At 35.7% G+C, this 15,830-nt stretch overlaps 1 protein-coding gene across 4 annotated transcripts in view; it reads right to left on the minus strand.

Moving 5' to 3' along the window:
- EML4 (echinoderm microtubule associated protein like 4) overlaps positions 1-15,830 on the minus strand; it is a 117,336-nt gene that overhangs the window by 25,075 nt on the left and 76,431 nt on the right. For all 4 annotated transcript variants that reach the window (XM_004686256.2, XM_004686254.2, XM_012727496.1 and 1 more), the window contains 7 exons: positions 10,815-10,938; positions 9,355-9,504; positions 7,495-7,564; positions 6,343-6,453; positions 4,541-4,636; positions 3,035-3,169; positions 2,794-2,929 (listed from right to left, as the gene is read on the minus strand). In XM_004686256.2, coding sequence (XP_004686313.1) covers positions 2,794-2,929; positions 3,035-3,169; positions 4,541-4,636; positions 6,343-6,453; positions 7,495-7,564; positions 9,355-9,504; positions 10,815-10,938 — 822 coding nt within the window. The remainder of the gene's footprint in view (positions 1-2,793; positions 2,930-3,034; positions 3,170-4,540; positions 4,637-6,342; positions 6,454-7,494; positions 7,565-9,354; positions 9,505-10,814; positions 10,939-15,830) is intronic.

Consider the following 15,830-nt stretch of genomic DNA (forward strand, 5'->3'; position numbering starts at 1 on the left):
AAAACAAAACAAAAAAAACCTTAAGAGCTTCTTAGAATTATGTAATGTTCAATAAATTTAAAATTAAACTAAAGAACAAATACTTGCTCAATAATAAAAATTATCTGTGCCACGATCACCTCCATCAGCTTCCTACTCCCCACTTTCCAACTCCAGGAAAGTTGTCCCCTATAAAACATCTAATGCTAATTTATCAAAAAAATATTTCTGTGCTTAAAATTTAAACAAATTATCAAAACTTCCTTTAGATAATATTTACCTATAAATCAAATTCATAGTTTTTTTTTCATCATGGGCCTGTACTCATGACATTTCAATTTAAGCTATAGGTTTGAAATAATTGCCAAGAAAAATAATATCATTGAGTTTAAAAAACCTATTGTACCTTCCCCCTTAATTGTGGCCAAGTCTATCCAAGCATAATTGCAAACCCCACCCCCTCCCACTTTCTTCTCCTCTCTAACAGAAACAAAGTTTTCATAAAAAGCAATTTTACCTTGCCTGCCAAAAAAAGGTATTTGGAGGGTTTTCTGTGCCTGAAATCAAATATCAGGGAGATGGTAAAATTTATATCTTGTTAGCAGCTTGGACCTACAAATGGACCTATGATGACTACTTGGAGAACTAGTGAAACATTTGTTTCTTAGAAGAACTTGGCAAAGATGAAAGAATAAGGAATGCTGGTGTAGATAATCTCAACTTCGAATTTCCACTTTAGAAAGTGAATTATTTCATGTAAGAAAACATAATTTTTCATATTTATAGGAAATAACAAATACCTCATATCCACTTAAGAAACAGAAAATACTACAACAATCTAAGTACCTATTAATACAAGAATGGCTACAGTTACGGTAGGCATGGTATGTGTGGTATTTAAAATGGAATAAAAAAGGAAACCCTACCATTTGTGACAATATGGATGTATCCTGAGAGCATTATGCTCAGTGAAATAAGTCAGTAAACAACTAATAATGCATGACCTCACTTACACTGGAATCTAAAAATAATTAATTTACAGAAAAAGAACAGACTGCCTATTACCAGAGGTATGGGTTAGGGCCTGGGTAAAGATATACATTTCCAGGTGAAAGATAAAACAAACTTTGGGGATATAACACACAGTAGAGTGATTAGAAGTCCTCATCCGAAGGGTGGAAAAAAAACTGTTGCTATGTGAAGTTCGAGTGGCTTGAAGTTTCTATTCAAACTGCGAGCTACTACTGGTCTTTACTCAGTTCTGACTCGTCTTGCTCTGCCAACCTATACACTGATACTCCTGTAAACTCCCTTCCTTTTTTCGGGGGTCTAGATAGCTTGATTTTATTAACTTTAAAAAAAATTTTTTTTTAAATATTTATTTGTGCATACAGAACTGGGGTACAAGCCAGAGGAGCAGGGGTGGTGAGAGGATTCACCAGAGACAGCGTGGGGAGCAGAACAGGCCAACTGAGGAAGAACACTGTGGAGGGGAGCAGTGGGTAGGTCAGGAGAGGTGGGCTGTGCCATGTGGATCACCTCTGGGGCAGGCGGGAATCGAACTCATGCGGAAGTGGCTTTAGCTTCTTAGTGCTGTGCTTTAACCTGCTGTGCCACTAGGGAGGACCTGATTTTGTTAACTTTTTAAAAACTCACTTTTATAATCCTTGCAGGTGTTTTTTAAGACATCAAATTAGAGATAAAAGATCTTTGGCTCAACAGCTTTTATCTCTTCTATGATGTGCTCAACCAGTTTTAAAGATTTTATAAATAATTTAGGAAAGATATCTTTTATCCCTACCAGATTTTTTTTTTTTTTTAAAAAGGTTGATTTATTTATACTTACAGAACTGGGGTACAGGCCAGAGGTATGGTGGGTGAGAGGATTCACAAGAGACAGAGTGGGGAGCAGAACAGGCAGATATACTGAAATATAATGCTGAGGGTAACAGCGGGTGGTCAGAAGAGGTCTCCCAAGCCATGTGGGTCAGCTCCCTGGCCGGGGATTGAACTCATGCTGCAGTGGCTTTGGAGTTTCATAATGTGGTGCTTTAACCTGCTACACCACCAGGGAGAGCTCCATACCAGAATTTAAAAATAAATTTATTTATTTATGCATACAGGTATAGGCTAGAGGGCAGGGGCTGTGAGAAGATTCGCCAGAGACAGAGCAGGGGAGCAGGATAGGCCGAGGGGACCAATGGGAGGATCAGGAGATGTCTGCCATGCCATGTGGATCATCTCTGGGGCAGTGATCAAACTCGCACTGAGGCGGATGCGGCCAGTTTGCAGCGCTGTGTCCTAACCCGTTGCACCACTAGGGAGGGCCCAGATTCTGTTAATAGTTTTAATGGTGAGTTTATTCACTCATATTAAAGAGTGAATTTATTCACTGGACGTCGCACATTCATAACCTCTTTTTGCCTTTGCACTGCTTGCCTAAACTTGGATCATATGCCACATCTTAAGTAGTCTTTTGGTACCTTTTTTCTGTATAGCTTAGCTTAATTCCTATCTCTTTTGTGAAGACTTCCCAAAACACTGAAGATGATTTCTCAATCTTTAAAATAACATCTATAACTACACATCTTTTCCAAATTTTGTATTAACCACCTAGAAGGAAAGGTTCAGTAATATATGCTTACTAAATAACTGATTAAATAGTATAATTTTAAAATGATTACTTAAAAATAAAAGGCATATGGGTGACCAGCATATTGTTCCATGGCAACACTCTCTCTTGGTCTGGGCAAGAGGTGGGACTGCAATAACACTATCTGCATATTAAAGAGTGAATTTATGAGGATACTGTACCTTTAGGTCCTTTCCCAGGTGTGGGTTCTATAGTAGTTTTGCTCCATATAAGTAAGACTCCACCTGAGTCGCCAGTAAGAACATCTCCATTCGCTAAGAATGCCAAGCACTGCACAAATTTTGGCTTTTCATATTTCTACAATGAAAACAAATGAGTATTTTCAGATTTCCTGTTGGCATGATGATTTTATGTTTACTCAGAAAATCAAAGTTTTTAATGATGTTATTTATTGATCCTTACCCCAAAAATTCCCTGTTTTCTTGTTAGTGAATTGCCACTCCATGTCCAAAAGAAAATATGAGATTTACCACATGTTATTATGGTATTTGCATCTGTTGGATGAAACTCCACAGCCAAAACAACTTCATTTGTTGTCTATGAAAAGAGGAAAAAAGCTTTAGATGGATTGAGTCTTTCCCCCAGCAAGTACAAACTATCAAATAACTATATGCTACTGATAACCAAAGGCAGAGAATTATTTTAAAAAAAATATTTACTTATTTATGAATACAAGAAGTGGGCACAGGCCAGAGGTGCCGGGGGCAAGAGGATTCACCAGAGACAGGTGGACTGACTGAAATATACTGCTGAGGGGAACAGTAGTCATGATAGGAGAGGTCTGCTGCGCCATGTTGGTCACTCCCTGGCCAAGGACAGAACTCATGTAGAGCCACCAGGGAGGGATAACTCTATAGTGCTGTGCTTCTACCCGTTGTGCCACCAGGGAGGACCTAACAGGGATTTTTAAAAAAGGAAATACCTAGTGCCTTGGTCACAATATTACAGCAATTATAAACGCTATAGCATTTATGTAATAATCCAACAAACACAATTAAGACTTTACATATTCTTTTTAGTTATGTCAGTCATACTTCTGGGGGTAATTTTTTTCCTGTAAAATTGCAAAACTTTGAAAAGTGAATGAAATAACATATTTTGTTAAAGAAGTAGTCAGTGTTCAGTTTTATTTTTCTAATTTATTTTTACTTATTTATGTATACAAGAATTGGGGTGTAGGCCAGAGATGTGGGTTGGTGGTGAGAGGTTTCACCAAAGACACAGTGGGGAGCAGTGAGACAGGAGAAGCCTGTTGGGCCATGTGGGTTAGTTCCTTGGCCAGGTATCAAAGCTGCAGTGGCTGGAGGTAGCTTGATAGTGCTGAAACTTTAACACATGCAAAACTAGGGAGAACCCTAGAGTGCTAAGGGTTTTGTTTTTTTTTTAAAGATTTATTTGTGCATACAGAACTGGGGTACAGGCCAGAGAGGTGCAGCAGAAGTGAGAGGATTCATCAGAAACAGAGTGGGGAGCAGGCAGATCAAAGAAGTACACTGCTGAGGGGAGCAGCAGGCTGGTCAGGAGAGGTCTGCCACTCCATGTGGTCACATCCGGGGCAGGAGGGAATCGAACTCATGCAGAAGTGGCTTTAAGTTCTTAGTGCTGTGCTTAACCTGCTGCGCCACCAGGGAGGGCCCAGAGTGTTTAGTTTTAATTTTGAAATTAGATAACCATTTAGTCTGACATGTCAGTAGTACACTGTGTCTGACATAAGAGTGAAGCTGGCTTAAACTGCTGGACTATTTTACTTTGTGTAAAGGTAGTTAATACCTGAGTGATGACAAGTCAATAATTTGATGAATTTCACCTGATTGTGTGTTCTTGAATTTTAAGAATGTCATTATGGTTCCAAGGGTTTGCAAAACAAAAAATGTATTCTAAAAGATAATTAAAAAACTTTAAATCTACCTTTATTTCTGCTGCTTTAGATTTTTTCTGCCAATCCCACACAGTAATCATATGTTCATTGGAGTCATCAATAACACATAAATGAACACCTGAATCCTAAAGAAAAGCGAAAGACATTAAAAATTTTCAAATCACACTGATTTTAAGAAATAGCATACAAGTAAAGCTGTGAACATAGTAGTGATTAAAAAAAATCCTTTAAACTGATAGATCCTTAAAATATAATGAAGATTAACACAAAAAATTTTTTTAAAATGTTTTCCTAGGTAGATGTCCATTTGCCACTGGCCAATTCTATTATTCAGAAATAGCAAATAATTACTTTTGAGTTATCCCAGTCCCTTCTGCCTCTTCTGCTTCCACCTTATTAACTGTATTTAAGATATTTTCCCTTGAAGTTAGAATGAATGTACATCATTTCTTAACTTTGCTCCTGAGTAAATTTTGATTACTTGATGGAATAGCTAAAACTAAGGGCTACTTTTAAGGCTTGCCAATTTCAGTGTTCCATGATATGACTTGAATTAACATACATATACAAAATAAATGAGAACCTAACCTGAATTTGTTATAATCTGTTTTACTGAAACCATTTTCATTTACATAATTTATGTTTTCTGGTTTAAGAAATGTGGCTAATAAAATTTTTTTTTCCTCATTACATCTGTGACATATACTTTATAATGTTTATGGGACAGAAAAATATTGAGGTGAAGAGAGGTACTCTAAGGAGGGCAGAGCTTACACTTTTTACCTTTTTCTTACTTTGCCTGGAAAATTTTCCCGAAGGATGAAAAGTTAAGAGTATCCAAGATATTCTTAACACTGTAACAATGGTATCAACAAGATGACAACAGTTCCTGCTACAGACATTTTAGGAGGAAAAAAGGTAGTAGAAGTATTTCCTTCCTGTCTTCTTACATCCACCTTTCTTTTCTTAATTTCTGACTCATTGGACTCAAGACATTCAGTACTTTTAAAAGTGAGTAAAGTTTCTAAATCCATCTAAATATATCTTTCTGCTATAAAAATGTCTCTTCGTGCTTCATGCTCCACAAACACCCATTATTCATGACATAGCTGGTGACAACTAGGAACTTAAAAGAGATATAATGAATATATAAATAAATTTCAAATCATAAATGAGGTCCAATAAAATATAAAGAGATATACTTGAAAATTTCAAATGTGGATCCTAAAATGTAGAATGTCTTCCTATATATTCTATAGTAATTACACATAACTCAAGAAGAAACAGAATGAGTAACATCTTGTTTAAAACCACAAGGCTTGGAAATTGCTAGATACTGAATTTTAAACCCATGTTGTCAACAACTTAGAACCAAGATAATTCATGATTTTCATGATTACAGAAGTGTGATGCTTCTTTTACTCCAACATGACACCAAAAAAGCTAGTATTTGTGTAGATTTGGCAAGGTTTCATGTTTGTGAATTTTCTAAGTGAAACAGATCTTTAAGATTCAAGAAACAAAGCACATGTTATTGCTCATTCAAATTGTATTATACTATGTATGCATTCTTCTATTTCCTGCTATTACACTAGACTCCTATTTCAGGACAAAATAAAATCAAGTATAATCAAGTGTAATATTGTGGATCCTATCTAGATCCAACTATTTTAGTGTTTAGATCAAATATTGGCCAACACCAAGCAGTAGATAACATCACATTTTTCAGCTGAGAGATCATTTTCTATGAGCACATACATATAAAGCTGAGCCTAACTTTTTTTCTGCTTCATTGTTCAGCTTGTTTGTTTCTTTAAAAATTGTTACTTACTGCTTTGGAAAAATCCAGGCATCCTACTCCACGCTCAAAGGTTCCAAGTCCAATAATTTGCAGTGTGGATAGACTAACTGAATCCCACACTCTGACATGGGGTTGCAGAGGCTACAAAAACAAAGGCAGAAACAGAAGATAGCAGGCCTAACTAGTATTCAGGTGGATTCAAATATAAGCCACTACTACACAGTATAGACTACCATGTTTAAAAAATAATAGTAATAAAAAATGGCTATGACATTTAGACATGCCCCTAGAGAATCTGAGTGGGTATTATCCTCTGGCAGAAAAAAAAAATCACAACAATTATGATAATAACAGTAACAGCAAATAATGTGACTATTACTAATCTAAACCCAAGTATTAGTTCATTTAATTTTCATAATAATGCCTATTAACTGTGAATGGCTATAACCACTGCTGACAGAAGAGGAAACTGAGATACAGAGAGTTAAGTAACTTGAAGTTATACAGTTACTAAAAAGTAGAGTCAGGACTCTAACCCAGGCAAATAGCTCCACCCTGCTTTTAGCATTACCTTTATTCTTGGAAAAATAACATTAAAAAAAAAAAAATCAGTGCCCAATAAATTATTAAGCAAGTAATCTTAAACAGAACTGGGAACTGGAAGGAGTCTTAGAAATCCAATACAACCACTTTAACTCCTTTTGGTTGAAGAAAATGAAGCCAGAGATGCTGTTAGTATGGTCATATATGTATATGGCAATGAGTTATTACTGTTGAACCTTATAAATAAGGGACCTGTTATGAAAGCCATTTCATTAATACTTAATGACAGAAAATTTTTAAGTGTTCAGTTCTAGCTATACATAAAAAAAGCAAGAGGTCCACCAACTTAGGGACATTCAGTACAACCTGATAAATAATAGTTATGTGAAGTTTATCAATCCTCCCATATTTATATATATAAATAGAATTTTTTAGGGAATACTCATTTTTTAGAAAAAATATTTATATAGTATGTTTAACCTTTTGTTGTTTGGAATTTTCTTAAATTCTAATATTTTACCCTGCTTATGCCAGAAATTCTTTAGTAGTTATATTTTAAAAGCATAAATGAGTTGTGGCTAATTTCATTCTAAGAGCAACATCCCAGATCCATGTACAGCATGAAATTGTGCCACTCACCCTTCCATCTTTATCCACTCCAGCAATCTGTCCAGTTGCAATCCTAATTTTGTCAGGATGTATAGCAAGGCTAAAAGTAGTATTAACAACAACTTAAAAATACAAAAACCAAGTGAAACAGCCAAAATATGCCTAGAATCCTAGTTTTCATTTTTTATAATAAAAATTCACTATAACTGTTATTATTTTTAGCAAATCAACTATCTAAAGGATTTCTTAAGTTTCACTTGTACTTCTTCTTCTTGGTTAATTAATTAATTAATTTCAAACTAAATTTTGAACACTAAATTTTAAGAAAATCTTTATTCACAATTGTAGCATGATAAACTCTTTTCATTTGCTTATTTCCCTTTCTAGTCCAATGTACAATATATATTCACATGATTTTAAATTATAATGAAGATGCACTATTGTACTGTGTATTTTCATCTATAAAAATAAGCATTTTCCACTTTGCTACATAATCCTTATTCATATTTTGACTCCTCAGATCTTCTATTATTTCTGCTTATCTATGAAAGGACACAGCAGTAAACAGCTCTACATAGAGTACCTCCAGTCTTTTACTATTTAGCTGCTAAATTTATATACAAACTTGGGCAAAGAATTTTAAAATATCAATTAAAAAAGCATAATGTATATGCACAAATTTCTCATGATACATATATAAACTATTAGCAAAAAATTTTAAAACAAAGGATAAGCTAAACTGAGAATATATCTTCTGTGGTTTTAGTATAAACTGTCATTCCTTTTCAGAAAACTAGCATCAATTTAAGTTGTTCTTAGAAATAAAAATGTTTCAAAATATTTTCTACAATTTGTCCTTATTAAGAATTAATGTTTTTTAAAATGCCTTGATGATTTGGTTGGTAGGAGTACATAACTTGGGATATTTCCCTAGTAATACATGAAGAGCTTCCCCATTCTTTCTTTGTAGCTGGTTGTAACCCATAGTTAATGCCCGACATCACTAGTGCCCAACTGTTAGATATTTAAGCTGCTTTTAATCTTTCTATCATCTATAATGTAATAATTCTGTACATATTATTCTTTGAGTATAAAAGATAAAATTTTAGTTATCTCTAAAAGCTTATAAATCTTTGTAATATCCAAATAGACATGAATCTTTTGAAGCTATTTTTAATCTTTCTATCACCTATAATGTAATAATTCTGTACATATTATTCTTTCAGTATAAAAGATAAGATTTTAGTTATCTCTAAAAGCTTATAAATCTTTGTAATATCCAAACAGACAGGAATCTTTTGAAGCTACAGTTGCCAGATTAATATGAACATAAGAAAGTGTTTAAATGTTGGGATGCATTCAAAGCAACAGATGATTGAATTTAACTAAGGAACAGCAAAGTTGGTAATTTTAAAGGATTAAAACTAAGAAGTTCCCACACTTTTTAATAGTTACAGTTGATTTTTTCTAAAAAGAACCACCTCAGGTTCAAAATTTACCAACACAAAATAAATCCTCAAAAAAAACTTATTAATCAATAGCATCTAGAAATCTGTGAAAGTTCAGAGTGCCTAACATTTATTTGATACTATTGGTCAGAAGAAAATGATCATAAGCAATCTAAGAAAACAGGAGAGGTCCCAACTGAAATAGGGGTTATGTTTCATTGGTGCTGACACCATGTCATTTTTGGAGACCTATGAGTTCTCTTTCCTTTTAAAAATACAGCTTATAGAGAATATATGGATATGTATTTCTATATTCTACAAAATGTCCCACAATATCCATACATTCTGAGCTTCCTGTAGGAAGTCATTTTTAATAAAACTCAAACGTTAAAATAAACTAAAGCATGGAAAGAAAGAAATGAAAAAGTTAAATGATACCAACCATTTCACACAGTCTGTATGACCCAGGTAGTGTCGTTGAGTTCGCTCCTCATAATTAAATAGTACTACGACTGATGCTATGAAATAAACTATTTCCCCAGTAGGAAGAAGGTAAACATTAGCTCGACAGTCTTTTCCTCGATAACCATATCTTAAAAAGAGAGTCAAGGTTTTCAATAAGCAGATTATAGAGTATTAAGCTGGCATTTTTTCCATGGACACTAGAGGGAATCAGGGAGATTAAGAGGACCAAGAGAAAAAGACTGGACTAGAAAATTCATTTCCTGTCACTACCTGTAATTTTTAAATGTGTTTACATCTTAAGTTTCCTCATTTGCCAGATAAATGTACACTGAGTTCTTAGTATGTGTCAGGCACATAGTTAACAAGTGTGGGACTCTATCTCTGAAATTAATGCTCTTGCAAAGATGACAAAAATAAACACAAAATATAGCACTAGAAATCATGGAAAGAAAAATAACAAGATGCTAAGAAAAAACTATACAAGGATGATTTAAATGGAGCAAGGGATCAACAGAAGAATTATCAGAGAAAAGTGAGATTTATGATTGATCTGTAGGACAACTAAGAGATATTCAGGCACAATTTTGGCAAGCAGAGTTTTTGTCAAGAAGTTGTGCCACACTTCTTTTTTGTGCCAGAGATATAACAGGATTTATTTGGGGAAAACATTTATGTAAGCAGAAGTAGCAGAGCAAACGCAATGCTGTGAATTTTTGCTTTCCACCAGGATGGGTCAGGCATACAAGTTTTATATGTTCCTTAGCCAAAGTTCCAGCAAAAGAGACCTTCTCTTTTGATGAGGGAAGGACACTCTGAGAGGGAATGAGCATTTTACCACCCCCAACCCATTGCCTTATATATTCTCATATATGTGTGTATATATATATAAAAGCCTCATAATTTAGGAACATTTGATTAAAGAAATGCATCAAGGTCTTCCATACAAGAGGTCATTATAGTTAACACTAAGGATTGTGCCAAGCCACAATTTTTTAAAGGTTTTACAAGTGAGAATTTCTAAGTGAAATCAGGAAAGCTCTGCTTTAATTCTTAGAATAGCCCTATGAGGTAGGAATTATTAAATGAAGAAATTAGATAACATCCATTGTGGTAAGTGGCAGAGCAAAGACTCCAACATTTATCTTCCGATTCCAGATCAGTCTTGTGTCACTGGCTACCCTATCACAAAAACCTGATGCAATGTTTATAGAATAATGTTTGTCCTATCTCCAGGTGCTAACTCTGGTGGCTTTAAATTGCTAGTAGCAATATTATGTAATATATGAAAGGGTTAGAGATGACATCTCTTTACCTTCAAGTGGTTATGTATGTTATGTATGTGTGTATATGTGTAGGTATATTGACAATTTATAGGTAAATTGACTTTTCTTAATTAAAGCAAAGCAACCAAATTTGCTGTCCTGGCAGAAAGGATACGCCCACTCCAGTTTGAGCTTCTCAGGAGGCAATTCTGTTCTGATGTCATCATAGTTGTCAACATCAGAAGGAATAAACATTGTAATTGGCCGACCTCGCATAAACATTTTAACATATTCTCCTTCTGTTGAAACATAAGACAAAAATTAAGTGAGTTGTATTTTCTGATAATCAAAATACTAATGTGATACATTAAAAACAAGACCAAAAACCAGCTATTTCGGAGTTCTGGCTCACAATATAGAGTTGTTTATGTGTAAAGACCTACTTCAACTTATTGCAGGAAAAAAAGTTATTTTCTTCTATGAGAGTAAATATTTTCACAATTAAAATATAATTTATCTGTATAAGTTGACACAGTTCTACAAGAAGGTCAGGAAGGTTGAGGTAAAAGAATAGTAAAGAAAATAACTTTATGATGGAAGTTTCTCTGACAGCTGAAAAGAAGAAATAGATGTCCACCACACTGACTGAGCAACATACTGGTGTTTAATGACAACACAAAGTTACATGGCCTCAAAATACCTTATGAGAGGAGTCAAGTACCCCATGAGTCAGGATTGAGAGGGAGACTCCAAACTCTGCTACTCAGAGGTAGAAGAGGAAGGGCAGCAACTTCCCGATTCCGCTACTTTACAATTGTGCCTAAACCATTCTTGTTAACATTTTTTAAAACAGTAGGGAGAAACAGTTTTCTAATGAGGAGTATGGGTTCTAAGACAACTTATAGTTAAATAAGCCAATAGGGGTTTATAAGATTTGCAACTGTCTAAAATTAAAAATATTAGAAAGACAATTATGGAAATCAATTCAATATTTTAAAAAAGGAACAACTACACTTAACCAAACCAATAGGCTTATTTTGTTTCTTATGCCCCTAAAAAAATAAAGCCACTCCAAAACACCCTTTGTTGGCTTCAGCATTTTCAGTGGTTTACATATGGACAGGCTTTTTATATGTTGGTGGTGATTGGTAGTTATACAACAACATAAAAGGCAAAGAAACAAGTTGTCCTGCATTTAACAACTTGTCTGGCATGATATGAAAATAAGATTAGAGACAGACTGAAAATGCTGTCATCACCAGAGGGCAATAAAACATTAGGATCAATGAGGCTGATATAACCACAGGACTTTAATGATGACTTAACTTACTGAGGAGAAGAATACATTCAATAGTTCATATAACACAAATCATGGAAAGAGGATAAGTTATCAGTTGAATGCAAGTATTTTTTTCAGTCAGATTAAAAAAAAATTGTGCTGTTGTGGGTGAGAAGTTCAAGTTATTTTTATTATTATTACAGTGTGCTTGATCTCAGGTTTTAATCTAAGAAAGGGCTAGGACCTCCCACGCCATAGTTTTAACAACACATGGTATGTGTCTTTATTACTTTTGAATCTAAGAGTGGGTTCTGCTTCCTGATGATTTTCAGCATAGCTGGACTTTGATGATAACTAAATGACTACCAGCTGCAACTACTTCCCTAAGCCATCTCATTTGTATCTCCTTGCCCTACTTTGTATAGTTTGCTTTCTTAATGGTGTCAATTTATTATATAATTTCTTTCCCCCAACCCTCTCAATTCCCTGTACAAATTATAAATTCTTAAAGATATCTTGTCTTTTGGATTTTCTCCCAGGATCTCTGATCTAAGGTGTACATCACAAATCCTTTCTGAATGGGGGGGTGGGAGGAAAGACATTTAATGGAAGTATTTATTGCCACTTAGAAGTGGTAAGTGCCCCGACAAAAAGAATGAGTAAGGGACAGTTATCAAAGGGGAAACAGCTTTCCTCTGCTAACAGAGACAACTTAGAATACCATGGATTCCTTTATCAAACAGCACAAGCAATTAAGTAAAAACAAAGGAACTATCTGTTGCTTGTCAACTTAATATAAAACTGGCAGTGCATGCTATGATTAAAATGTTTTCCCTGCTATAAACTGGCAGTTTCTATGCTGAAGACCAAGTATGTAATAAAGAAACAGTGAATAATTTCTGGACTAAGAAGGAGGTAACTCATTATAGAGGAAAGAACATGACCTTTGGAAAACAACTGGTCAGTACTGAATCCCAGATGTATCACTACCTATGTAACTTGGCCTCATTTTCCTCATGCATAACAGGAGACTACTTACCACTCAGTTTAAATAAAATATCACACTGTGAAATATGAGATCCTTTGCAAATACTTATTCTCTTCCCTTTGAGGAAGGAAATTGCTTATAATTCCCCAATGTCTAGAAATTGCTTACAATACAGGATTTAACCATTACAATATCTATTCTTAAGCTTTAAAAGTGACTGCCTACCAAACAGCAAGTATAGGCAAATTAGCCAGAATTCTGCTGGTCCTATATGTATTATTTTAAAATAAAGGTCAGGACATGCAAATAAGAGCAGTGGGGCAACTGAGGACCAGGGCTAGGGGCACTGTAGATAATCATGTGCCATGTCAGAGAGGCAGCAGCTGGTCAGCTCCATTTAAAATGCGAGCCCAGGATTGCTAGATCTTCCCACTTTTCAAGAGAAACAGGAAATCTGTAACTTGTGAAATCTTAATTTTTAGATGTTTCTCCTTTGCCAAGGGAAAATACTGTGTGAAAACATGCCTCTGGTATATAGCACATAGGTTTGCAAACACCTCCTTTCCACCCTTTTTAAAAGCAAGAGAGTCTTTACCTTGAGAAATTAGGTAAATATATAGATCAAGAGCCTCTTCCCTCCTCAATCATTATTCAGTCAAATTCTCACTTGAAACTGACTTCTTAAACTTACAGTCAAAGGATTTAGCAGCCGAGCCTGTTGTTTTATGCTTATTTTCTGGCTATCCTTACTGTTAACTGTCATGAAAATCAAAGGGAAAAGACTGGGCATGGAACTGATCAAATAACAGTATGAGATCAGTAACATTCTTTGTGGTCCAAAGAATGAATGTGAAGAAAAGAAATGATTAAGAAGCTATTTCATTTATACTCATGGTATAGAGCATAAGTATCTAATAAAGAAGTTACTGCTTAGAGAAATGTAACTAATTTCAACAGTATCTCTACCTTGGACTTGTGAAAGTTCTCTGGACTGAGATACAACCTATACAGTATAGTGGAGAGAATGCAAGCTTTGTGATAAGGCCAAACTTGGTTTGAATCCAAGCATGACCACCACTTACTAGTATATGGGCAAAAAACCCCAAGTATTCTTAATTGAATATGATCACTGAGGGTGTGGCTAGTTTGAAATGAAAAAATGCTTAAGTATTAAAATACATACCAGATTTTTGAGGACTTAGTATGAGAAAAGGGGAAAAATCTCATTAATGATTTTTTTTAATTTCCATTAAAAAATTTATATATTTATTTATGCAAACAGAACTGGGGTGCAGACCAGAGGGGCAGGGACAGTGAGAGGATTCACCAGAGACATGGTGGGGAGCAGGCAGATCGATGAAGTACACTGTTGAGGAGAGCAGGGGGCGGGTCAGGAGAGGTCTGCCACACTGTGCTGGATCTCCTCCGGGGCCAGGAATTGAACTTGCACAAGTGGCTGCTGCTAGCTTGCACTGCTGTGTCCTAACCTGTTGTGCCACCAGGAAGACCCTCATTAATGAATTTTTTAAAAGAATTATTTATTTATGCATACAGAACTGGGATACAGGCCAGATGTGCTGGATGTGTGTGTGTGTGTGTGTTTGTGTGAGAAAGGATTCATCAGAGATGGAGTGGGGAGCAGAACAGGCAGATATACTAAAATACACTGCCTGAGGTGAGCAGTGTGCAGGACAGGAGAAGTCTGCTATGCCATGTGGGTCACCTCTCTGGGGATTGAACTCATGCTGCAGCAGCTGTGGGTAGCTTCATAATGCTGTGCTTTTAACCCATTGCGCCACCAGGGAAGACCCTCATTAATGATTTTTTTATAAGATGAAATCTTGCCATTTGTGATAATGTAGTTGGAATCTGAGCAGATTGTGCTAGGTAAAATATGTCAGAAAGAGAAAGAGCAATACTGAATAATTTCACTTTCATGTGGAATATAAAAAACAAAGCAGGACCCTCCCTGGTGGCGCAGGGGGTTAGAGCACAGCACTAAGAAGCTAAAGGCACTTACGCAAGAGTTTGATACCTGCCTGCCCCAGAAGTGATGCACATAGCATCAGACCTCTCTTGACCTGCCCGCTGCTCCCCTCAGCAGTGTACTTCATCCATCTGCCTGTTTTGCTCCCCACTCTGTCTCTGGTGAATCCTCTCACCCTCCCCATCTCTGGCCTGGTTCTGTATGGATAAATAGATAAATCTTCAAACAAACAAACCAAAAAAACAAAGTAATATAAAAAAGAAAGCAAATTAACAAAACCATGAGAACCTTTGGATTCTCACAACAAAATGGTGGCTACAAGAGGGAAAGATGGTGGGGAACAAATGAGAGGAATGGACAGAGGAGGCCTTTGAATAGTGGTAGTGAGCAATCAGAATGTTGGTGGTGGCCCTCCCTGGTGGCACAGTGGGTTAAAGCACAGCACTGAGAATCTAAAGCCTCTTCCGCAAGACTTCGATTCCCACCTGCCCCGGAGGTGACCACATGGTGTGGCAGATTTCTCCTGACCCGCCCGCTGCTCCCCTCAGCAGTGTACTTCGTGGATCTGCCTGTTCTGTTCCCCACTCTGTCTCTGGTGAAGCCTCTCACCGCCCCTGAGCCTCTGGCCTGTACCCCAGTTCTATATGCACAAATAAATAAATCTTAAAAAAAAAAAAAAGAATGTTGGTGGTATCATGTTTGGAGGGTCATAAAAGTGTATACCTATAACTTATAAAATGTAGTAAACCAGTATTACCACAATTTAAAAAAAATTGTTTTATATTTGAGTGCACATTGAACTATTTTTAACTGAATTATCTTACCCATGTCTTTTACGTTTCAAAAGGTAGCAACTGAAATCTTTCAAATTATACGTTATACATTGTATTTTTATTGCAGTGGACTACTAAGACAATGGTTGAGGCCCTAAGGATAA

The sequence above is a fragment of the Condylura cristata genome, unplaced genomic scaffold (assembly GCF_000260355.1).
Source record: "Condylura cristata isolate star-nosed mole 26May11 unplaced genomic scaffold, ConCri1.0 scaffold00020, whole genome shotgun sequence".
Classification (NCBI taxonomy): Eukaryota; Metazoa; Chordata; class Mammalia; order Eulipotyphla; family Talpidae; genus Condylura; species Condylura cristata.